The following is a 24,646-nucleotide window of genomic DNA, read 5'->3' as shown; positions in this document are numbered from 1 at the left end:
GAGTAGTACTACGGTGGGTGACCACGTGGGAATTCCAGCTGCTGTATGTTTTGCCTCTCATGTTTTTCTACCACGCACAACCAGTAGGTAAGTCGGCATAATTAGTTAAAATTACTTGATCTGAGCTACAAAGGGGCTCGTTTTTGGTCATTGACGTTCTACTGGACAGTCATTAACCATTCACTATTCTTCAAAGCTTTAATGACATTTCATGCTCCGGTCATTCACCGCTCGTTGAGAAGTCATGAAACAATCATTTGGGGACCAAAGACCGTTCATGGAGGATTTATTGCACGTTCATTGTGAAGTCATTGACCAAGTACGAACTCCTTCGTAGTACGAGAGACATCTGATTAGCTGTACGGGTAACGGCCTTCCTTCGTATCCTTTTTATACGTATCATACTGCCGAGCATAATCGTCCTTGAAGGATTTGACGATATTCACCACTTCTTTGATCTCTTTTTTCCCCAGCTTGGTTCCTTTCCTTCCATGTACCAAGCCGACGGCCGAAGTCATGATATTCCGGATCTGACGCCCGTCGAACTGAAGTTTGCAGACGTCTTCCTCCAAGTAATCTGTGATGGGCTTCATGTCGTCCACAAAGCCTTTTCCTTTAAGTTGGTCAAGAAATTGCCTAAAGATGGCCATCGTCTGTTGTTGATTCAATTCTCTATATTCAACCGCGATGTGTACCCGGGATTGAATGGCGACATCGAAATAATTAATCTGATTTGTAGTAAGTATCAGGATGCCTTTGTAATACTCGAGCACGCGCAAGAACACTGCAAGTCCACGTCAGCTTGGGGTGCTACGACCGGCGTTAGGATATCCCACCTGAAACAAGAGCATTCTTCTCCATATTATTCCCTGGGCCCTTTTGGCGACGTTCTAGGAATACATCGGCTTCGTCGCTGTCGAGAACCTATATCAGTGAGAGATCTCTGTTGATGCGCTAGGACGTCTTACATTAACAAAATCGCATCCCACTTGGTAGCAAGATCGAAAATGGTTCCCAGATTGGTCTCGACGCTGCTCGCTTTTGTACCTACATCCGTCACACCGACAGGAAACAAAGGCTTTCTCACTGCACCTGCCACCGTCTCAGCGGTGGTGGTTTTTCCCACCCCTGGAGGCCCTTTATTAAAAATCTTGTCAGCACTTTTCCGGCGGTAAGGTAAGCACAGAAATACGTCGATGTGTACCGTAAAGTAGTATCACCAACCCCCTACCCTTATCCTCCACGATGTCTTGGATTTTGTCCCGGACTGCTGGATGTCCGTGACTTCGGACCAGATTCAGAAGCAGATCCTTCGTATGCGTTGTATGCGTCGTACCATCATTATCTGCCAGGTGCAACTTGTTGTTCCACGTATCCTTGTAATCCTCACTATCGACTTTCTTCAGACCTCCAATGTAGAGCTGAGCCCATTGCTTTTGCAACAAAATGTATCCCAGGACTCTTGGAGGACATAAGAGAAACTGCTCATCCGGCCAGTCTTCGTTGCCCTTCTTGCCGTCGAGAAAGAGACGGTACTTTACGGACAGTTCGGGGTTATTCCTGCATTCATCACAGTCACACAGGTATCTATCGTTGTTTTCCCAGGTCTGGACAAGGCCCATGGGGGGCGCTTGCGTATCATATTTGAAGGAAGACTGAAAGTCGACCATTACTGTACCCGACACCTAGCTCCAGATCAGCTGGTCTGAGGTCAAATTCCGTGGTCTCTGGGATACTGAGCTTACCTTCGTGGAGTTCGATACTCTGTCTAGATCGTCTGAGTCAGAAGTCTCTGAGCTTGCATCATCCTGAAGTAGCGGTATTAATGCGACTATTAATGTAGTGGCGACTCGATGTACTTACATAGTCATCTCCACGGCGTTTCTTAGATATCCCCTTCCCGCCTAAAACAGCTTCTCCATCATAGTGGTACATTCCGTCCGTTTGTTTCGCCAAGCACAACTTTCTGAACTTTTTACCGCGCTCGATCATTTCTAATTCGAGCGTTTTGAAATTTTTGTGAAGCTCGAAAGGATAATGCGGAAGAGAGGTTAGTGGCTTCTGGCCATCGAACTTCTCGATAGCAAGGTCTATAAGACGTCGTGCGAACTCGGTACCATTCCAATCGTACGTCCAGCATTCTAGGAACCACTTATCTTTCGCAGGCCATGATCTGCCAGGAAAAGATATAAATACCTGATGCTTATCTGCGAAGGGTCTACCATAGACCAAAGTCCCAGGGGGAAAGGCTGTCCAAAGGTTATCGTAAGTCACCACCTTTTCGCTTAAATTAGCTTCACGAGTCTTGAAGTATTTATCGAGTCTGTTGTCTCCGGAATCAGTCTCTATCGTTGTCAATAGAAGTTTTAGATCACTGTGTGCCAGCTTCACATCTTCTTCCAGGACCTCCTGGTTGGCAAGCTTCACCAGTCTATCCCAATTCCACACTAATGCAGGATATGGCGACTTTATCAGCTTAGCATCACCTCGAAAAGTGTGGTCCGGAAAATAATTAAGTTCACTTTTCAGCAACTCCCATAGCCCATTGTTCTCGAAGATGATTTCTGCTGGTTCTTGATCAATGTCGGGGGCGTATTTGCGTAGAGTGAACGCAAAGGAACCTTCTTCAGAATTACTCGCTTCTTCGTCATTCGGCAGATAGTCTTTAAACATTCCAGTCACCTTGTCACGTCGGTTGAGAAGATGCCTGGCGCGAGAAGGAGCAGAATGCTTTGCAGGTCCTGCATTTTCTGCTTTATCTCCCTGGCTGTCAGGATTCTTGGTCTATGGACATCAGCCGGATGAATCTACAACGCTTGCTTGTAGATGCACAGGATACTTCAGGTGTAAGGCAGTCGTCCAAGCCTCTCCCTATGTCTTTGTCTTGACTAACCTCTGCAGAAGGAGAAATGTGATCCTGTGGGTCTCAGCACGATGCGCGTTTGACACCATGGTTTCAAGGAAAACTCACAGCATCTAAAGTCTGTTTTGGCGATCCTGGCCTGGTCGGAGCTACAGAGAGGCCAGCAAGCATCTGGAGTAGTCAGGGAAATGCAACTCCATCAAGATTAAGTCGATCGAGTCGAACCCGGCATACCTCAGCTACCCTAGTAAAAGTATTGGGCCTTCCTTCACCCGCAGCAATGGCTTGTTCATTGACCTGCTCTTCGAGAGCTGCAATTCTCGCCTCAAGGGCCCAGATCTTCTTCTGAGAAGCCTTGGTCACATGGTATAAGGTTAGCACACTTTCCATAACCTGCGGCGAGTTGCATGTCACATACCAAGGATGCCATTGTGCGTGTCTAGTAGTCGTCTGACGAGATTGATATTATCAAATTCAAGCGATTCGATAGTCATACATGGTTACCGGATCTTGACTCTTTATATCCCGAACTCGAAACCTTAGCTCTCCTACGCCTTCAACCCTACCAAGAGCGCCTGAAATCCGTCACGGCGAGGACGGAGTCGTCCCACCAATAGCCATCATACACCTTGTAATCCGTGAGGAGATTGGACGATCCCGAGCAGTCCTGCGTTGTCCCACTATGCCACCTCCGACTAGCAGATGCACTCAATAATGCTCTCGCATAATCTGACCAATATACGGCATGTGTGGTTACAGCGCACTGCAGCCTCATGTATCTGCCGTTGTGACAGGTCTGCAATTGCGCGGTCAATAATATCTTTGGTAGACATATGAAGCAAGCACGGGGCAAACTGTAAATTAATCACTTGCGGGGTGGACCTCGAGATACTGCATCTCACGCTACTTTGATAGCAGGACGCTATGTTGGCTCTATGGAAGAGACTAAGGCAAGTCCGATCCATCAAGCTGCAATGTAAGTTGCTGAAACGAGACTCGATTGGATACAAGGACCGATAGGAAATACGCTGCTACTCATAGCGGCATATATCGATTATTGATACATGTCGTGATCATAGGTAGGCTGTGGTCTAAGCTATGCTCAACGAATTCACTGGGTGGCAGCATCGAAAAGCCAGACTTGCTATTTGTCGCAGAGATAAAAATGTGCTCACAGAGGCGTCTCTCACCCAGCAAGCAATTTGAGGCGGGACGCCGTACTCAGGGCTGTCACATACGTCGATAACCTTCGCTGTCAGATATGGATTGGCATAACACGTATCCGCCGGGGATTGTGGTTGACAGCAATGCAACATGTCTCCACAATAGTCACAGAAGGGTCATCAGCTACCTAACCTACTCTGCTGTGTGGCGGCAGATGTCCGAAGCGCTCTATCAGAAGGGCTCGAGGCGACGCCACGGCGTCTCCCAGAAGTCATGCATTAGGAAGGCACATCAATCGGCACCTTTCTAGTATCCACTGAGCGCGCCATCGGATATGCCCCTGTCAACAGGCTTTTGTCCTTGAGGTCCATCGTACAATGCTTGTGCTACACCTCCGGTCCTCGTCTGATCCTTTCCGGACCTCAGATCATCCAATCGATCGAGGCAATTCCCACTGCTATACATTATGGCCAGAGAAAGCTCCGCCACCGCTGAACGCGAATCGCATTCTCTTGTGACCCATGAACGACAACTACAGCTTATACAATCTATAAGATCTAGCAAGAGTTCTCAGGAAGTTGAGAAGCAGGCGGCGGAATGCGACTCTCTTTCGAAGCTTGAAAGCTTCCTGCAGGATGTGGAACGCTCAAAAGGTGACTTCGACAGTCGGCAGCAGAACGGATCCAGGAAATGGTTACGGAAATATCAGGAGACAGCCATTGATATGCAAAATATCATGGATGGTATGAACCCGTTCATTGATTGTGTGCAAACTTTCGCACCTGCTCCAGCCGGTGCAGCGATCGGAGCAACCATAGGAACCTTTGCAGTATTGCTAGCAGTGGGTTGTCAACCTTGTTAACCAGATTTTGGACTTTCTGAACTTTGTACTAGGTAGCAAAGAGCAAGAATGATATCGAAAGACGTCTCGCGTCAACCATATCTGGGATCATCGCTCGACTGCCTGGAATTAAGCTGTATCACCTCATATACAGTGACCAGGATGAGCTTGACCAGAGATTACAAATTAGTGTCCTTGCCGCTTATGATGCCTTTGCAGACTTCTGCATCGAAGCTATCAACTACTATAGAGGACATGGTAGAGGTTGGCTTCTCGCTCGTACTAATATGACTGCACAGTTGCTAAATCGAGTTTATCAGACATGTGGTCAAGGGCTGTCAAAAAGCCTCACAGCTTCAAGGACCAGGCGCAGCGAGTGCAGAATCTTCTAAAGGAGATACAGACGATAATTGAAGCGTTGATCCACAAAAAGTTGCACAAAATCGAGGAATCGAACAAGAGTAAGTTGGTCACATATCACGTCGGTCGGTCTGCAGATAGGGACTTCTATCGTCGTCATATCCACTGTTCGTATTGGTAGCCGCTAATCCTAATATTGATCTAGAGCTTCAAGAGCAAAACGACGTGCATCGACTCGAGCTTGTGCAGCAGATAATGAGACTCGAAACTTTCTCTGAAGACAAAAGGAAGAAAGAATTCATCACATATCGGGACGATCTAAATGATAAACAAGACCCAATTCAATCCGAGCCAATGGACGAACAGACCATGAACCGCTTCGAAACGCAGGCCGTATACCAAGACTGGTTAACAGGACAACAACCGTTTCAACTCATTCTTTCTGCTGATAACCATAACAAATACAGCCGTCACTGTTGGGTTTCTCCTTTTGCCTTGAGAACGATTGGGAAACTGCAATCAAAGATAGATGACAAGTCTCTTTTCGCTTATTGCCTACTCTCTGAATCCTCAAAGAGACTCGTCGAAGATACCATGGGCGTCATCATCTTCCAGCTCTTGAGGCAAGATAGCACGGTATTGCGAGATCAGAAGCAGTACAACGAGCTCTACGCCGAACTTCAAGAGTATCGAGCACTACGCGACGGCGACGTCGAAGAAAACACAATGAAGGACAACACCAGGTTCTCGGCACTGGAGAAGGTGGTCTTGCGAGTTTTGAGCCTCTTCGATGAATCTAAGGTCATTCATATAGTCGTAGATCGTGCGGACTTGTGTCGTGAGGACGAGCAAGACCATTGCAGGAAATTGATGCGATTGCTGGTGCGTATGGTTCACAAGGCAAGATGTCGGCTCAAGATACTTGCTGTGGTCAACAAAGCCGACTGGGCGATCGAGAATGATCGCGATGACCTTGAAGATCGCGGTCAGGGACGAGTGATTATTCATACTATGGTGCAACGTGGACGCTTCAATGGGGTTGATCTATAGTGGTGCTGATGTTCATTACATCAGAGCTTGAGCGTAGCATAATGACAACATACATGATTGATGCGTTCCTGACCGACTGTCTAGCCACTGAGATAGGATGACAAGGAGAGCTCTAAGTATATTGATCCCCTTCTCTCTCCAATCTTCCTCTCCATTCTCCCCCTCCTTCTCCTTCCCCTTTTCCTCCCCATCACCACCTCGACCTCGACGATCTAACATCACACCATTACAAAACACCGAAAACCCCCATCCATCAGCCTCATTCACAAATGGACAACAATTGAACCACACAAGTGTCCCACGAAAACCCGTGACCAACGTCTTGTTCCCAAGTCCTACAACAAAATAGACACCTAGACATATTGCGTAAGAGGTTCGAAACTTCCGTAACTCATCTCACAGGCACAACAATTACACAAGGTCTTGCGATTACCTGGTCGATGCATGTTGCTAAGATATCTCGACGCACAGAAAGACCTGTGCACGTGGACCATACCGCATGGCTAGTCCCTGGTCGTCTATTTCACGAATATGACAGTGTGGGTAAGCTCTGGATATACACACTGACGACACAAAGGGATAGGACTACATCACCACGATGGGCTCGAGAAGCCCTATCAACTTGCTTAAGATGTGACACGTTTTGAGATGGAAGATGTGTGTAGTTTTGGTTGAGCTGTCTACGGATATCGCGGATAATTACATCTGCTCATACGATGTGTAGAAGAATGACAGCTGAGACCGCCGGGGAAGATTCCGAGGAGATTCAACATATTATTGTGGGATATGGTGTTCATGGGCAGATCTTACAGTGGCTGGGGATGGCGACTGCGTTGCACGCTTCGATGGCTTGTCTTAAGCATTACAAACGCTTCCCAATCGAGGCCGGTATGGCATAAGGGGTTCAATGGCTGATGATCAGTATGGTTGTCGAACATATACGGTGCGACATGGTGGGTCTCACGACAAGTATGTTTCGCTTATGTGACGACCCTCCGGCACGGTGAGATGCAAGGGGCGAGCCGTAGCGCCCTATCTTCTGCGTCAGTCGCATAGCACGAGCAAGACTTACCTTGAGGTGGCTAGTATGACAAGAGAATCACATCACAGCGAGAGGGGAAGGGGAAAAGCATGTCCTTTCGCTGGTATTACCCAGTTCAAGTTCAACGGTATGTTCTCAGCCTGCTGTGAGATTGCTTTAGAAGCAAAACCACAGGCAAGCACCCGCCATGCAGCTATCTACGCTAGACCTAGAGAGATGTTGTAAGCACACCCAGTGTCTTAGCATCGTGTCCTTTACAGGACGTAGCGGAAGTAAGGGTTCTCTCTGTAGTTTGAGTCAGCTCTTGCGTCGACACGGCCCAAATGGTAGGAAGGGGGCATTTTACTTGTCAGTAAGATCCTGAAAAGCTAGACGATCAGCTTCTTCTTCGCTACCGGCTATGGTGTCTCTACGCTTGTTCTCCCGCCAAAGAACATAATACAGGGCTACGGACGCAGCGATAGTGATGCAGTAGAAGATAATGAGTCCGGTCCACAGCTCAGGGTAATGCTCACGTCTTGTCTCGGACTTGATCATTTGTGGGCCAACAATGTTGCCTGTCTCAACATTAGCACATTGTAAACAGCGGTGATCGGTGAGAGAACAAACCGACGCAGTACGCCACGAAGATTGCTGCTGACATGAAGCTTTTCTTGGTAGCTCCAGCAACGTTGGTCATTCCCAATGCGATCACCAAAGACACGACAGGGCCGAAGAACCCGATGATGGAGTATCCGACCACTGGAGCAGCTGCATGATGTGTCCATTCTGGCTTCCAGATCATTGCACACCCTGCGATGACGGGTAAACAACATATAATCAGGATGATGATTCGAGTGTTGCGGAGGTAGAGTGGGACAAACCCAGCGGCCAGAATGCCTAGCCAAGCAATACCACCAATTGGAAACTGCAGAAGGATAGATTCCAGGCTCGACCAGCCAAAGGTCGAGACAATCAACGGGCCAAACCCACTCACAGCACCATTGACAGTGTAGGCGCACATCATCATGATGAAGATCAAGTAGGTCTTGAGGTCCAGGAAAGCTTCCTTGATCTGGTAGAGCTTGATCTTTTGGCAGCGAACCCCAGTCTGTCCTTTGCGCAGTCGTTCGACTGCCACAATCCGCTCCGCAGGTGTAAGGAACCATGCATGGATGGGCGAACTCGGTACTGCGAAGCACCATCCACCGAAGAGGATAGTAAGACTACCAGCGAACAGATACAGATACTGCCAACGATGGAGGTCGCCGCCAGTTACCCGTCCGAACCCATAGTTGATAGCACTGCCGATGATTGTGAACAAGCCAGTTCCGGAGAACCACCACGCTTGTCGGAAGGTCTGTTCATGCTGCGTGTAGTATGATGTGATCAGGCAGGAGAAGCCGGTGGGGATGACACTCTCAACAAAGCCGAGGAAAAATCTCTGGACGTATAGTCCGCGATAATCAGTCACAGCAGCAGTACACATACAGACGGCGCCCCAAGTCACCACCACGCCACCCAGAATCCGACCAAGATTGAAGCGCTGAAGTGCAAAGCTCATAGGGTAGAGTCCAGCCAGCATTCCAAAGTAGAACAGAGAAGTAGCCCAGCTCAAGCGGTGGGTGTCTGTAGTAGGAGGGGTTGTAGACCGATCCACGATTGTCAGGTGTAAATCGGTCGACATGCCAAGCAGAGCAGCGCTTCCCAGGATAGCCTTGTCCCAGTATACCTGACGAGTATCAGCGTCTGCAGAAGTAATACATACACAAGTGACCTACCAGTCCATAGCCAACAACCATTGCTGGGAGTAAGAAGAGATCAAGCTTGCGGACAATGCGCCTTTCGACCGCTGGATCAATTGCATGCGCCTTCTCACCAACTATAGCGATAGCTTCATCTTTCTCCGATGTCGCGTCAGTCACTGTCGAGTGCTCCGCAGAATGGCGGACAGGTGCCTTTTCATGCTCAAAGCCTTCCATTATCCCGTATTGAGGCAGTCTCAGATGATGTGAGGGCTGAAGGTGGGTATAGAAGATGTAGAGGAATAGTATTCAACAACCTTGTGCGCTCGTGGGAAAATCATGAGATGCCATGTCAAAAAGAAGCCCAGCTTGGCACCATCCTTGGGCTCCGCGGGACACGAGGTACCACTCCCGGCGCTCTACCTGATACGCCACGACTTGATCACATCATGACTCAATGCAGAGACGTACAGTACTGTAGGTACGGTACAAGAGGGCGTTAGAACTACATGATGGCATCCACCATTCTGGACGGACAATCGAGGCTGCATTCGATACTGAGGTGCCGGCTCGATGGTCGACCAACACCGGACAGTACTCACTGACCCGTTCTATGAGCATACAGTACCTCAATCATTACTCTTCCCTGGTTAGATCGCTTCTATTCAATCGTAAGGCTTCCAAGCCTAGTAGAACCTACAAGTACTGCACTTCAGTCATTCAAGATTCGTAAAGACGGTAACAAGTTTCGCTGCAACTGTATTTGAGCAGGGGCGACCCTGGTCTTTCTGCCGCACTTCCCGTGTCCTCAAGACTACCTTACCTGAGTACAACACTTTGACTGGCAGATATCCATCTCCTAGCCGTGGATAGCATAGTCTTGGAAAAAAGTGTGGGAATCGAATGGCTCAGTGTCAAAGGCCTGGAAGTGACCCGTACGAGTGACGGCATAGTGATTCGCATTATGTTCTATCTTGAAAATGTTTTTTTTCTCAAGCCTACAGATCTAGCAGCGAAAGAGGGATGGACCCAATCGTCTGTATGAGTGTCGAAGGTATTAGAATAGAAGATCATCTATTCAGAAGTAGTATCCATAAGTCTCCAAATCGCAGTGCGAGATAGTACATCTGGTGTTTGCAGAAAGAGAATGGGGGAGCTTTTTGAGTGGGCTCTGTAGGATCAGTTACAGAACATGCTTTGGCAGGTAGTACAGCAAATAACTATTTGACCATAGTATTGACTTTCTGGACACCAGAAGCCCCTCTGTCGATGAAGCTCTGAAGCATCTGAACCCACACTGCACTCTTCCAGCCTTACACTAAGACTTGGCTACTCATCACAACAGATGAGACGGTGCTGATATGTTTGCTGGGCTTTGAGGCTGCCTGAGGTACTTTTACCATTCGAGCTTCAGGGTCCACAAGTCCTCAGGCCGAATGCTCGCTTAGTTTAGCGCCAAGAAATAAGACGGACCGGAAAAGGCGCACGGACCGCACACAAGCGTCGTCCAAAATCCCCATCAGCGCAACATCTTTGAAATCTTCGACCTGACGACACCAGCGACAACTAACGACCCAGGACACCACATTCAGTCACCGTACGTACCGACGATGCAGAAGCGTATCCGAAACATGATGGCGAGCAAGAGCCAGACATGAGAAAGACCGCGAAATGGAGGATTGAAACATGGGCTGACCGGTGGACTCTTTTTTACAGATGGGCGCCCTCAAATACGTCGAAGAGCTCCAGAAGAAGAAGCAGAGCGATGTGCTCCGCTTCCTTCTCCGTGTCCGCTGCTGGGAGGTATGCGATAGACACGATTGATCCCTACTCGTTGAACATTAGCTGAGAGTACATCAATTATAGCTCCGTCAATTGAACGTTATCCACCGCGCCTCGCGCCCTTCGCGCCCCGACAAGGCCCGCCGTCTGGGTTACAAGGCCAAGCAGGGTTACGTTATCTACCGTGCCCGTGTCCGCCGTGGCGGTCGCAAGAGGCCCGCCCCCAAGGGTGCCACCTACGGTATGTCATCCGATCACCAGACAGTCGAGCGAGCTTCGGAGCATGGTCGACAATCACCAGAGATTTAGAGAAGAACCAGAATGAACATGACTCATGCGAAGAGCGAGGAAAGCGGCAGCAGACGTCTGAAGAAAAGCAGAAAAGCAGAGAATTCGATGGCTAATTCGATATTTTTTCTCACAGGCAAGCCCACCAACCAGGGTATCAACCAGCTCAAGTACCAGCGCTCCCTCAAGTCCACCGCCGAGGAGCGTGTCGGTCGCCGCTGCGCCAACTTGCGCGTCCTGAACTCGTACTGGATCAACCAGGACTCGACCTACAAGTACTTCGAGGTCATCCTCGTCGACCCCCAGCACAAGGCCATCCGCAAGGATCCCCGCATCAACTGGATCGTCAACGCCGTGCACAAGCACCGCGAGTCCCGCGGTCTTACCGCCACCGGCAAGAAGTCCCGCGGTCTCGGCCGTGGCCACAAGTTCAACAAGACCACTGCTGGCCGCAGAAAGACCTGGAAGAGACACAACACCCTGTCCCTCTGGCGCTACAGGTAGATGCGCTAATAAGAGGTGCATCGGGTGCTTGTTCTTGGTACTGGGTGATAGTGTTGCATTTGTTCTTCGTTTCGGCGACTGGGACGGAGGCTTTCAAAAATCTGGGATTAGCGGACATGATGAGCTAGTAGCAAAAAGACTTTTCGGACCATATGTCCATTGCTATGATGAAAATTTCAAATCAACGCTTCCTGACCGAGTGTTTCTCGACCGCGACCGTCTGCTGACCCAAGTGCTGTTCTGTGCCGATTTACCAAACGAAACGGGCAATCACGATGTAAGAGACTCATGAGGTATATACAAGAAAATATATACAAGAGACCCAGCGCTAGAAGGGGGTACAGCAACAAGTGATTTTACATGTCAAACCCGGCATTCTAATTATTCTTGAATTCGGTACTGATGATTATACTGTAAGGTACATTTCTCTGCCAAGGAAAAGGCCTCGTGGACAAGTTCCTTGGGTGCTGGCTCCTTCCCCTTTACGTAGCACTGAACGACAAAACGTACCTACCCGTGCTCAAAGAATAGAGCTGATGGGCGATAGCCTAAGGTAGCTACCTATGGGTATTCTCTAGACATAGCTTACAACATGCTAAGGTAGGTCAAGATCAAAGGCCAACTGCTCGTATATACTTCTGGTCGTGTTCGTATCGCAAGCACCATCATCATCATTATCATCATCACACAGCAGAAGCCGAAGCTGGCACCCCCTTCTCGCTTGGCTCGTTCGCTGTCGTGACTAGGACAGGCAGTTACGTATAACAGGCAATTGCCCTTTCCGGAGTACTATTTCCTCCCAGATATCCTTGTCATTCCTTTCGGACCGGCTTCTTTTCTCTGTATTCCATCTCTTGTCGGTGGTAATCCATCAATAATCACTCCGTTGGCGCATGTCCAACCAGTCAGATGAGCTCCGATGCCTCCCTGGCCGGCACCTCGCTTCAACTCTTCTCCTGCCCCATCCCCAAATAGCAATACCGGTAACATCAACCACGACGGCAACAACATCGACTGTGTTCACACTCCGCCCGCTTCATCCTCCCAGCAACCATACCAACCTCAGAATCGACACCAACAACTATCACCGCCACCCCCTCATCACCATCACCACCACCACCATCCCTCGTCGGTGCACAGACGACCAGTCCCGAGTACACCTCAGGACCTCCCTCCTCTGCCATTGTCACCTAGCCGACCAGTCTTCTCCCATCATGGCAGTCAACCGCGAATTGCTCCATCGCCAACTCGGCGTCCCCCATCGTCCGGTGCTGACAGGCACCATACGCACAATCGCTCGGTGAGCAACCCGCTTCCCAAGTTCTTTGGAAGGAAGAGAAGTCATCCGACCCTACATCTACCCGCAGACCTCCCTCCGGATGATGCACTGGTTCCGGTGTTGGAGAGTCCGGTGGCTGCCCAGACTCCGACACGTGTCATAAATGGCAAGAAGAACGATGATGAGCGGGATATGGCCTCACGGCAATGCATGTGCTGCGACAGCAAACTACGCTTCCCGAGAGACGTCAAGGTCTTCCGCTGCACCAATTGCTTGACTGTCAACGATATCGAGCCTCATAAGCCCAAGGCAGCCGCTCAAGGAGATTCTCGACCAGAAACTCGTTCGGCACCAGACCCTGGCACGATTGCGCCTTTTTCCATACAACGCTGCAGGGAGATCATCGACCGCTGTCTTGTCAACTACCTTGAAGCTCGATGCCGGCGACCCCCTGCTCCGGCGAGGCCAGAAGTCGCTTCTGCGGATCCGTTCATTAAGCATGACACTGTTTCCGGGCACGATCCATCTCAACAAGGTACAGCGGCAGCAGCGGCCCGCACTTTTGAGTCTCCAATTGGACTTCCTTCTACTGCTGCAAATCATCTTCCCAGGGCCGAGTGGTCCGACAAGTCTGAGATGAACGACAGCGTCAAACGTTCATTACATAGACTATCGCCACATCCGCATGCGCGTACACTCTCTTCTCCTCAAGCTCCAATCACGCCTACCTCAGGGCCATCCACCGGCAGAGCGGCACCGCCTGTTTCTCATGCCTTTCCGCCTTTGCCAGATCGTCGACCACCACCTCCGCCCATCACTAATTCTTCTGGTCATGGCCCCGCCCGTCCCAGAGATGGCATGCAAGCCAATGCTCCACCTGGTCCCCCAGCAATGGCTTCGGATATCTCTGTTGCTCAGGCAAACTATGAGCGCGTCAAAGTCATCTTCAAGCCGTTGGAAGATTATCTGCTTTCGACCTACGGTAACCATGCCTGTCTCAACATCTCTTTCAACAGCGCAAAACAGCATATCTCACCGAGAGCTCGTAGCGAAAGTGCATTGAAGACGCCCCCTCCCGAGCCAGCCCAAGGAACGTGGCCGAGCCCCCTGGACTCGTTACAGAACATGGACGCCAAGACCCTGATGATTGGCGACTTTGCCGAGAACGGTCAATGGTGGACAGGACGCGCGCCACGCAAGCAGGCGGACAGGCACGATAGAAACGCCCGTGAGCGCAAGCGCCTGACTACATCCAGGACCCCTCATATCGACTGGGAGGAATTGAATCGCTTCTACGAATTGGTTCGTGCAGCCGGCGCTCGATGGTGGGAGAAGGTCGATCACCTGAATTCGTGCGACGTTGCGAGTATCCGACACCACCTCAAAGGACCCAAGAACGCCCAGGAGATCGATAACGACCTGACAGAAGCCAGGGCACATGCCGGACGCGCACTGCTCAAAATTACCGAGAATGTGTTGAAGCGTCCAGGTCGGCCGCTCGTCGAACCTGATGATGTGCGCTTCCTGATGTTGATCCTGATGAACCCAGTCCTTTATGCCAACACTGCCAGGCCAAGGGCACCCGCCGGATCCGCAGCTAGACCAATGCCAAACAGAGGACCACCCGTCCCGCCCTCACAGTCACCACATGATCCTGTGGACAGAGTGCAACACTCTCCGCCCAAGCGTCCCGGCCCGTCGGCAATACACTCAAGCCGGGAGCCAGAGCAGCATGCCGGCATCCGTAAGAGGATTCTCGGACTGATGTCGTATTCGTCCGATAATTGTCATAGGTATCTTATCGGCTGGTTCTGCAGGCTGCCGGAGGCACGCTTCCTGAAGATTGTCGATCTTGTCGCTAGCTTCGTGACATACAGGTTGCTGAAGAGGAGGCCAAGAACTCGCTCTCACACGATTCCGCATGATGGAGGCCTCATTCCTGATCTTTCAGGTTCGGCAAGAAACACCTCGGCTCAAATCCGCGCCGCAACCGGACTCGGTGGAGGCGTAAGGATCAAAGACATGGAGCCGGCGCAGAACATTGTTGATTATAGTGAAGACTGGCAGCTGAAGGCGGCGGCCAAGGTCATGGCTCTGCTCTTTGTTGCGAATAACACGTGGCAATCAAGAAGGTCGGGATCAACACCTGCAATGACTGGCACGACTTCGCTCTCTCGCCCGAGAGCAAAGACACATGGACAGCTGCTTCCAACGTCCGACTTTTACAACACCTTGCTCGACTACAACGATCTGGTCGTCGACTTCAAGGCTTGGGAGCAGAAGAAGGGCAAGTTCACATTTTGCCAATTTCCCTTTTTCCTCTCCATGGGCGCCAAGATCAAAGTCTTGGAGTATGACGCGCGACGGCAGATGGAACTAAAGGCAAGAGAAGCGTACTTCGACTCCGTCACTACCAATCGTGCGATTGATGGTTATCTGCACTTGCGAGTGCGAAGAGATTGCATGGTGGACGACAGTCTTCAGCAAATCAGTGCTGCTGTCGGTCAGGGCCAGGAGGAGCTCAAGAAGGGTCTCAAAGTGCAATTCACGGGTGAGGAGGGTATTGATGCTGGTGGTTTGCGCAAAGAATGGTTTCTCATGATCGTCCGGGATATTTTCGACCCTGAACATGGTATGTTTGTTGCTAATCACTGTAGAGATGACGCGTGACTGACTTTGGTAAATCACAGGCATGTTCCTTTACGATGACGATTCGCGGACCTGCTACTTTAACCCGAGCACCTTCGAGACGTCCGATCAATATTATCTCGTCGGAGCGCTGCTCGGATTGGCCATCTACAATTCTACCATTCTGGACATCGCACTACCTCCTTTTGCATTTCGTAAACTGCTGGCTGCAGCTCCACCTTCGGCAACCAACCCCTCGCTACCTATAACAGGTGCGCGAGCACCCATGACATATACCATAGACGATCTGGCAGAGTATCGACCCGCATTGGCCGCAGGATTGCGGCAGCTGTTGGACTTTGATGGTGACGTACAGGAGACGTTTTGCCGCGACTTTGTAGCCCCTGTTGAGCGCTATGGGACAGTGACAGACATTCCTCTCTGCCCTGGCGGCGAGAACAAGCCCGTCACCAACTCGAATCGGCACGAATTCGTCGACTTGTACATCAGATACCTCCTCGACGTGTCTGTGTCACGACAGTTTGAGCCCTTCAAACGCGGATTTTTTACTGTATGTGCCGGCAATGCACTATCACTCTTCCGACCCGAGGAGATAGAACTACTCGTCCGAGGATCAGACGAAGCTCTGGACGTCAATTCGTTGCGTGCAGTAGCAGTCTACGAGAACTGGAAGTCACCTGTGCCGCCTCACCAAGTGCTGCCTGACCCTGCAGAAACAGCGCCTCAAATCGCATGGTTCTGGGACTTTTTCGCCAAGGTTTCTGCCGCACAGCAGAGACAAATCCTAGGTTTCATTACCGGAAGCGACAGGATCCCCGCCGTGGGCGCAACGAGCCTGATCTTGAAGATTTCTTGTGGAGGCGATGGCATTGTACCTGCAGCAGGAGACGGGATACCTGGTGCCGCTGGGCAAGACGCAGAAGCTGTCATGGCCCGGAGGAAAAATGCGGAGCGCTTCCCCATTGCGCGTACGTGCTTCAACATGCTTGTCTTATGGCTCTATCCTTCTCGAGAAGTGCTTGAAGAGAAGCTCTGGAGGGCGGTGAGTGAGAGTGAGGGCTTCGGGCTCAAGTGAGCCTGCCTAGCTCTGTTCTTTTCTTTGAATCACCACGATTATTTGGTGTAATGTGGCTGGCATCGTACAAGCCTGTACGTTGAGCTGGGCTTTGCTTTGCGTTTAGCGGACGTGATGAAAAGGAGGAGGAATCCTCGAAGAACCAGTCCCCTTTTCTTTCTCTTCTCAGAACTTTTTCGAAATTATCAACCTATTAGTTCTCTAGATCGCACAGAGCACAACGAGATTTTTTCTCTTTGATTTAGTGCTGCTGCTCTCTGTGCCTGTTCTTACCACTATACTGATCATGCCTGCTACTGCTGCTGCTGTTGCTGCTGCTGTTGGACAGACAAGAATGTGAAGCTGAAGAACACACCCAACCCCAAACGATACAGAAGGACAAGAAAAGAAGAAAAGAGAAAAAGCAACGTTCATGCACGCACCTCGCATAACTAGTCAGACACGCATGTCATAAACAGCAGGTCAGATACTGTAGGTATGTAGGTAGGTAGGCAGCGAGTTCATAAGGTATATATACATACATACAAGAAGAAGAGAAGAAGAAGAGAAGAGAAGAAGAAGAAGAAGAAGAAGAAGAAGAAGAAGAAGAAGAAGAAGACGAGACAACCTCTTTCATACCATGCTGTATATGTCAACACACAAAACAACAGCAAGCAGCCCTTGTTCTCGCTGCGCAAACAGTCCGTCTGGAGAAGGGTATGTGTAATGGAGTGAACCGAATTGTAGAACGGGAACTCAAGGGGAAAGGAACCGGTGAAAAAGAAGAAGGGAAACCTGACAATACCTTATGGTATAGCATCGCATAGCCTCGCATAGCATGGCATGGCATGGCATGGCATATGAGGACTAACAGAATAGAGCAAAACTAAAATTGCGAGAATAGAAGGAGAAAAATTGGCTGATAGAATAAATACACTTTGATAGAACGCTAGATATAGTGAATAATAATAATAACTGTGTAGAAACGCTAGATGTATATGCGCGCTGGAGAAGGGGATTTCATAGAGTTTGGTTTCCTCCGTTCAAAGAGGGGGATCGAGAAGTGAAGTGAAGTGAAGCGAAGTTTTGTAGAATTGATCAAAGGACGCCTTTTCATGGGGAGTGGAAGAGAAGATGAAGGTAGACGACGATTTGAGAGTGGAGTTTAGAGATGGAGGTAGTGGGACGAGAAGCAGCCAGCATGCCAGTGTGCGCCCTCGATGTTGCATTCGCTCCTATCTCCTTCGCGTCCCGATAGAATTTAGTGGTGAGATGGCTTCTTCTTCGCCGATTTGCTGTGGTCTTTCTTCTTGTCGTGGTCAGGATCCGAAGTCTTTCTTTGTGTTATCGTTGGCGACGCATTTCGTTTCTCTTTCTCGGCCACTTTGGTATTGACCTTCGAGTCGGCATTGCTACTACCGCCACTGCTGGCTTTGATCTCGCCGCTTTGTCCCGCCTTTTGCTGCACTGTTTCAGACTCGGTCTTGTTTTTCACTTCTTGTGCTTTGGCCGAGTCTTGCTGCGTCTGCTTCTTGCTGTCCGACGCAGGCTTCTTTTCATCAACAGGACTTTCCACGCCGACGTTGCCGTCATCGTCTTCTTCTTTGTCAAGTAATCGACCGAGCTCCTTCAGCTTGACCGGCTTTGTCATAAACGTGTTGACGCCGCTTGAGTACGCCTCTTGCTGCGCACTTGCTGATGCCAAGCCCGTCAGCGCGACCACGGTCGTCGGCCGGATATTGTTATCGCGCTCGTAAGCGCGAATCAGGCGTGTGCTTTCGAGGCCGTCCATGATTGGCATAGAGACGTCCATGAGTATATAGTCAAATGGTGAGGATTTCTGTGGAGATGCCGAAGTAGGGGACACGTCCACACATTGCTTCTTGTATGCTTCGAAGGCTTGGCGGCCATCTCCGGCTGTAGTATAATTGTGACCTGTCTTCTTGATGTAGGTAACAAGGAGTTGCAGATTTATCTTATTGTCGTCGACGAGCAGAACATTGCGAACACGTTCCGGCGTTGCTGGCTTGGCTTCGCCTCTAAGTGATCCGCCCAATTTCCTGAGCGATGAGGGGCTCTTTGCGGATTTGGGAGAAATGCGATCGTGCTCGGTATCACCATCATCTTTTGCATCTACGCAGTTCGTCAGTCATCTATAGCCTAGTCATCAAGGTCGAATAGACAAAGAACATACCTTTCAAAGTCTTCACCGAAGGTCTACTCGGTTTCGTACTCTTTCCTGCATCGCGCAATGGGAGCGATTGCTCCGAGGTTTTGTCCTGAGCACCCTCACTCTTCGGACGCCTTTCTTCTATCTCCTCTGCCAATGGGCCGAGGATCGATTCGTTGAAAGTTGGCATCGAATTTGCACGTTTCTTCAACGCCTCAAGTCGATCCAGGCATAGCACAAGAGATTTGGCCAATTTTCGAGGACCGCAGCTGAGAGAATGTCAGTTTCACGAGTATCACACGAAGATCGAGGCTTGACTTACGGTTGTGATATGTATTCCGCAATATCAGCAGTCTCACCCATCCGCTGATTGTGCAGCATATAGTTTGCTGTTGATGCTGAAGTACAAAGCACCAGAAGTGGTGTACCCTTGACCGAAATCTGCGCATCCTTGTCGGACTGTTTCTCCATGATTTTGTCAAGCTCGCCTTGTATTTGTTCCAATCCAACCTCGGTGGTAAGGAAAATATCTGCATCAGCTTGGTCAAGTCCTGTCATGATCTTCATGTCCATGCCGAACCAGTTTTGACAAAGACTGTGGAAAGAAGACATGAAGTTGTAGCGCGAGTTCTGGGGAGATCTTTCCTCGGTCGCCGGCTGGCCCTTGTAGGAGTCGGCATCAAACCCAACAAACCCGATTTTGAGTCCCTGTGTTCGTCGCGCCGCGCTTGAGATGATGGACTGTTGAAGACTCTCCTGACTGTATGGTGCATGTGTCATACCCAGCTTGACAGTAATTTCTGTGCCGTGGCCCTTCTCGCTCTTGACATCTATCGTGCCGCCCATGCTTCGAATGATCGCTGCGGTAATCGCAAGGCCGAGTCCCGTGCCCGGCTGGAATGAATCCTCTTGCGCGAACGGAACGAATAAGGAAGAGTTGAGATAGTCCTGTGAGATGCCCTTGCCTGAGTCGATGACAGTCAAGATGACGGTCGACTTGGCGACCTTGCCTTCTTTAGGCAAAGGTTTAGCATCTAGTTTGACCTGAACGAATCCGGCTTCCGTGTATTTGAGTGCATTTCCGAACAGGTTCATCAAAATGCGTCTCCATGCGCCCGCCTGGGTTCGGAAGATCCAGTGAGACTCTTCGGCTTTATCAATGTCCACCACAACAGACACGTTCTTCTGCGGGCCGTTGCTCAAGACTGATGACTTTCGCCGCTGTTGTGCTCTTTGGGCAAATGAAGTCGCCGAAGATGTCACTGCTTCTGGTCCATTGTCCGAGTTGTTATTGAGCTTCATAAAGTCGTGTCCAGCAAAGACGGTCTCGAGAACTTCTTCAGTGACCACGCTAAGATCAACGTCGACGTCGAGTGCTATATTCTGCGTCTTGCCCTGTTGTCTGTTGCCGCCTTTGCGTGCGAAGTTGTTGATTTTGGCAAAATCTGCTAGATTATCAGTGCATGTGGAATCGGCGGCCGCTCTTTTGAACTTACCCAGAAGATGATCAATATTATCAAGCAACGTTTTCGCGCAGGTTTCGACAGTGTGTACCAGGTTTTCCTGGAATGGGTCCAGCTCTGAATCTTGTAGACACTCCACTGAACCCAATATACCGTGTAAGGGAGATCTCAATTCGTGAGAGATGGATGAAATAAAGTCGGACTTCGATTTGTCTGCAATCTTAGCATCAACACGCGACACTTCGGCCATAATGGAGTCACCGAACGCAGCCAAGTAACTGAGTTCGGAATGTGGCGTAAGCACTCTGTAAGCCGAACGGGTCCATGCTACGCAACCACTGAAGAATTGCTGTCGACTGTCCCACAAAGGCACAATCGCCAGACTGCGGGCTTTCGGGAACACTCTGAGCAAGAACTCCGCCTCTCCTGTTCGTAATTCTTTCTTCGATCTCTTGCGTCCCGATTGCTTCTGAAAGTCCGGTAGTGTGCTTTTTGTTTCGCTCGGCGTGTGTCCGTTCTCGTCGAAGTTGATGATTTTGCCATGGGGAAAACGCCGCAACAGTGAGCGCAGGAAAGTTTCAGTCATACCATCCGTGACCTTGTTGGCTTGATCGCCATGTATACTGCTATAATTTGCAGTGGAAAAGCCGAGGACTTCGCACGGCTTGTCTTTCTGCTGTTGATTTTCTGGTTGGGGTTCCAGTGTGGATTCCTCGGGATCGGATTGCGAGGAGACCTCTTCATCCGACTGGTGGGAAAGTTTCCTACGTTTCGAACGTTCGGTTTTTGCCTGGTCAATCAGGCCACCGAAAGTATGGCCAGCTTTAGCATCGAAGCAGCAGACTCCGTCGATACCCAAAGCTTCACGAACAATTCGTGTAGCGCGTCCAAAGGTGGCCTTTACTTCAATAGCTAGGGTGTCCTGTTTCTCCGTCTCCTTGGAACGGTAGTCTTCTGTCGTAGGTTTCACTTCATCGTCGGCTTCCTCGTCCTCTTTCTCCTCGTTGGTGTCGAATCTAAAGACCATGGCCGGGTCTTGCGTCAATTTCTCGCGCACTGCTGGTGGTATTGGCATAGCTTTGTGATGCGTCGAATATTGCTTGTTGGCCCAACTGTGAGCTTGGCTGGCCGCCTTTGGCGACTCCTCATCCGAAGGAGAAGCGCTGGTTTCTGGGCCCATCCACCAATCGTCGATGCTCGCTTTGCCTTCCACAAAACTTCCAAGTCCACGGACCATCCTCTCTCCCTTGACTGTCTCAGACTTTGCACGTAACATGTCCATGTGTACCATAATCTGCATTATTAGATGTTAGTCACCACCCGTGATGTAAAGGAAATGACCGCTGAGCACATACGGTGGTAGACATATCCTTCATGAATGCCACTTCATCGTCAGCAAGACCGTGACGAGGTTGGTCATCAACAACGCAGTACGAGCCAATGCGAAGTCCATCGGGGCTAACAATGGGCACGCCCGCATAAAAACGAAAGTCGGCATGAGTGGTATAGTGTCTGTCCTTGAAGCGGTCATCTTTGCGACAATCAGGAATAATGAAGACTGAAGCATCGTGTTTATCACGACTTGTGGTAACAGGTAGGCTGACGGTATGCTCACACACGGAGCCGTTGCGCGTCAAGATGGCAACACCATACATTAATTGATCTCCGGCTTGCGAAGTCGATTGGGTCTCCAGAGATAAAGACCGGGTCGCTTCGGCCACAAGATACTGATACTCTCGGTCGAAGAAACTGATGAAAGCACGGCGGCAATTAAGACGCAGAGTAGCTAATTGTGCAAATGCTGTGAGTGCTCGATCTGGAGACGGGATCGGGCTCGTTCGTGTCGCATTTTGCACGCCGTCACTCTTGTAAACACTAGCAAGACCAAGTTCGTGTGGTTGAAGATATCTGTGGTCCAAAATACATCAGTCATGCCATGGGTATGCGAGGCGGTTTTTCGCCCAAGTGGTGGCTTTTCTATTACTTGTAGAATTCCCGCTCCTGCTGTATATCGTAATGTGGCGCTTGGGGCCCTGGCGAGTCGCACATGGTATGTACGAATTCACTCGGATCCCACAAACTGCATCTGCATGCAGATTGGACAGCGGAGAACAACTAGCGATCGGATGATAAGACCTACGCGTGACTTGCAAAGCGTGTGTATTGTTAAATGCCCATTGTGCCAGTGATGTGGAAGAGCCTGAGTTAAAGGGTCGTAGAACCATGACGTAGCGCTGCAGGACCCTGTGCGAGGGGGGGGGCCCAGTAGGTACCTTTCTCGGTACCTTTTCTCATGACAGCCGCCGTGCCTGAGTAGTGGTTTGGGCAATACGGTTTTAGCCGTCGCCATCCCCAAGCCGTCACACTGTGACTTATCAGATGCGCCGGAAGCGGCGTCACTGGCGCTGTCACAGGCGCTCTCACTGGCGTGATGTCTACGGGTAGTGCTTGCTTACCTGATGTACAAGGGTGTGTGTGAGCCAACGAGGGCTCGATGAAGGCGACACTGTGTTACTACGCAGGTAAACATAGATGGTCAACTGCTTGCACTTTTGATCTGCTGACGAGATGCTAATGCTTCTATCGGCGAGGAGCGAGTTTCACAAATTGGACCACCAAAGGACAGTGTCAGGCTAAGCAAGGTAAGAGTAGAGTCGTTCATAATTGCTTGCACTGGCGAGAAAAGTCACCGCTCGTTCATCGGTATGGAATTTTGAAATTCATCATCTTATTTCTCATCAAGAGATACTCCGTGCGCATGTTACAACTCCCCACGTTCGATTTCGGGTTGTTTTGATAGCTGTCTTCATGACGCTTCAGCCAGATCCTTCGGTGCTAGAAATTCACATCCCGAAATTACGCCAAGATGGGCGGTTCTCCCGGCGTCAAGCTCGTGTTACGTACTGCAGTGGTGAAGTTGTGTGCTGCTCGGGCATCTGCAGCATCAGCAGTACACCTGCATTGACGACAGTTGATCAGAGACTGTTCAATCTACTTGTATCGCCCAATGTGAAATACTGTAGCGTATTTTGTGATCGCATCGTGTCCCAGGTACCGTTGTTGCCAATCCGCTGCTGCTGCCTGAGCATCTGCATAGCCGAGAGTCGTGTTATGTAATGGTATGGTGAAAGCGGTCTTCATTCGGTGGCAGGCACCATGTGTCTATTGCGCGTGGCCGAGACGAATCACCAGGATTGTAGGCGAATTGATGAAGACATACATGTTGCGCGACGCCAGGTTTCTATTGCTTCGTTACATTTTTTGGCAACCGGCGCAATCACACACTCGTCGCAGAAATCGTTGGCGATAACATGCCGAGCGAGCTCAATGCATCGGGGGTTGGAGGTCCAGCGCAGCCTTCCATCTCGGCATCGGCCTGAGCCTTAGTCACAGCACCGATGGCCCCACCAGGGTGATTTTTTCGGAACACACGCCCTTTCTGGTCCATGTGAATACTTTCGGCTACGGTCAAGGCGAGCATATCTCCAATAGCGATCTGAACTGTTGTGGATGTGGTTGGGGCGCAGATGCCAAACGAGACCTCCTCTGGTTCGTGTAGAGGTGAGGGCAGAAGAGTGCCGTCATGCTCTTTCAGTAAAGGACAATCGGATGGCCTCGAGTGGGATGTCATTGCGATGACAGAAATGTCTGGAGAGAGATGCGGAAGCAGATTAAGCAACTCAGAGGTCTTGCCACTGAAGGAGATGAAGAGAAGGACGTCGTTCTGTTCGTTCAGACGCGATTTAGTGACATCGTCTCTCAAGGACGGGTACTTGATATGGTTCATACCTTTCTGATGTCGCCCAAATCGCCATGAGCGGCTTCGGCAGCATGCATGAAACTCGAAGCAATGCCCATGCTCTTCATCGTCGCTACCGTCTTCCTGCCGACGAGGCCACTCTTGCCCACACCGCAGACGATGACTTTACCTCCCAGCTTCTGTGACGCGACGATGCGCTCGACTGATGTATAGAGGCCAGTCCTAGCGTATGGGTCCGTCTCATAATGCCTGCATATATGTGACAGTGCTTGCGCTTCTACAAGGAGGACTCTGGTTGCCGTAGCGAGGGTCGTCGTCTCATGAGAGACCTCGAGATCTGCTGGAGGACTGGGAGTAGGAGACAGACGCTGTCTCTTGCAAGGTCTCTGCGAGTCCATGAGTCTATGAGGTGTAGTATGTAGGGGTCACGGTCGTAGACAGGCAGTGTTTACAGACGAGAGAGGTGGAGCGTGGAGAAGAGTATGGGGGTTTCTTGCAGACGAGATGAAATAGTAGTCTACTACAGGGACAAATTGTCTCATTATTAGTCCCCCAGACACAGCAAGACAAAGCCAAGGCATCTCTATTAGTGTATGACGCCTATCTTAGGGTCACATCGGAAGAGGCGTCGTTGAGATGAGACGAGACCTCCG

General features: G+C 50.2%; 7 protein-coding genes across 7 annotated transcripts; 3 read left to right on the top strand and 4 right to left on the bottom strand.

The window, feature by feature from the left end:
• Window positions 1-353: 353 nt before the first annotated feature.
• AAFC00_004291 (uncharacterized protein) lies at window positions 354-2,673 on the bottom strand (the record flags this gene model as incomplete). The annotated part of the gene is made up of 6 exons (XM_069348444.1): window positions 354-784; window positions 837-913; window positions 969-1,137; window positions 1,205-1,685; window positions 1,746-1,808; window positions 1,864-2,673. The coding sequence occupies 6 exons, from the start codon at window positions 2,671-2,673 to the stop codon at window positions 354-356; spliced, it is 2,031 nt and encodes a 676-aa protein (XP_069202462.1).
• Window positions 2,674-4,493: 1,820 nt separating this feature from the next.
• On the top strand, window positions 4,494-6,278 carry AAFC00_004290 (uncharacterized protein; the record flags this gene model as incomplete). Its single annotated transcript, XM_069348443.1, has 4 exons — window positions 4,494-4,868; window positions 4,922-5,132; window positions 5,189-5,329; window positions 5,434-6,278. The coding sequence occupies 4 exons, from the start codon at window positions 4,494-4,496 to the stop codon at window positions 6,276-6,278; spliced, it is 1,572 nt and encodes a 523-aa protein (XP_069202461.1).
• A 1,296-nt stretch (window positions 6,279-7,574) lies between these two features.
• AAFC00_004289 (uncharacterized protein) lies at window positions 7,575-9,281 on the bottom strand (the record flags this gene model as incomplete). The annotated part of the gene is made up of 4 exons (XM_069343908.1): window positions 7,575-7,605; window positions 7,667-7,877; window positions 7,930-9,031; window positions 9,081-9,281. The coding sequence occupies 4 exons, from the start codon at window positions 9,279-9,281 to the stop codon at window positions 7,575-7,577; spliced, it is 1,545 nt and encodes a 514-aa protein (XP_069202460.1).
• A 1,479-nt stretch (window positions 9,282-10,760) lies between these two features.
• AAFC00_004288 (60S ribosomal protein eL15) lies at window positions 10,761-11,618 on the top strand (the record flags this gene model as incomplete). The annotated part of the gene is made up of 3 exons (XM_069343907.1): window positions 10,761-10,847; window positions 10,911-11,067; window positions 11,251-11,618. The coding sequence occupies 3 exons, from the start codon at window positions 10,761-10,763 to the stop codon at window positions 11,616-11,618; spliced, it is 612 nt and encodes a 203-aa protein (XP_069202459.1).
• Window positions 11,619-12,537: 919 nt separating this feature from the next.
• On the top strand, window positions 12,538-16,621 carry AAFC00_004287 (uncharacterized protein; the record flags this gene model as incomplete). Its single annotated transcript, XM_069343906.1, has 2 exons — window positions 12,538-15,529; window positions 15,588-16,621. 2 exons carry the CDS (start codon window positions 12,538-12,540, stop codon window positions 16,619-16,621), a joined length of 4,026 nt encoding a protein of 1,341 aa, XP_069202458.1.
• Window positions 16,622-17,861: 1,240 nt separating this feature from the next.
• On the bottom strand, window positions 17,862-22,282 carry AAFC00_004286 (uncharacterized protein; the record flags this gene model as incomplete). The annotated part of the gene is made up of 6 exons (XM_069343905.1): window positions 17,862-18,733; window positions 18,795-19,039; window positions 19,093-20,215; window positions 20,267-21,527; window positions 21,589-22,141; window positions 22,218-22,282. The coding sequence occupies 6 exons, from the start codon at window positions 22,280-22,282 to the stop codon at window positions 17,862-17,864; spliced, it is 4,119 nt and encodes a 1,372-aa protein (XP_069202457.1).
• Window positions 22,283-23,510: 1,228 nt separating this feature from the next.
• AAFC00_004285 (uncharacterized protein) lies at window positions 23,511-24,391 on the bottom strand (the record flags this gene model as incomplete). The annotated part of the gene is made up of 2 exons (XM_069343904.1): window positions 23,511-23,957; window positions 24,023-24,391. The coding sequence occupies 2 exons, from the start codon at window positions 24,389-24,391 to the stop codon at window positions 23,511-23,513; spliced, it is 816 nt and encodes a 271-aa protein (XP_069202456.1).
• Window positions 24,392-24,646: the final 255 nt, after the last annotated feature.

This window comes from Neodothiora populina (assembly GCF_041146345.1).
Source record: "Neodothiora populina strain CPC 39397 chromosome Unknown canker_contig_17, whole genome shotgun sequence".
Taxonomy (NCBI): Eukaryota; Fungi; Ascomycota; class Dothideomycetes; order Dothideales; family Dothioraceae; genus Neodothiora; species Neodothiora populina.
The sequence above is the reverse complement of the archived record's forward strand: the minus strand, read 5'-3'. Positions and strand labels throughout refer to the sequence as shown.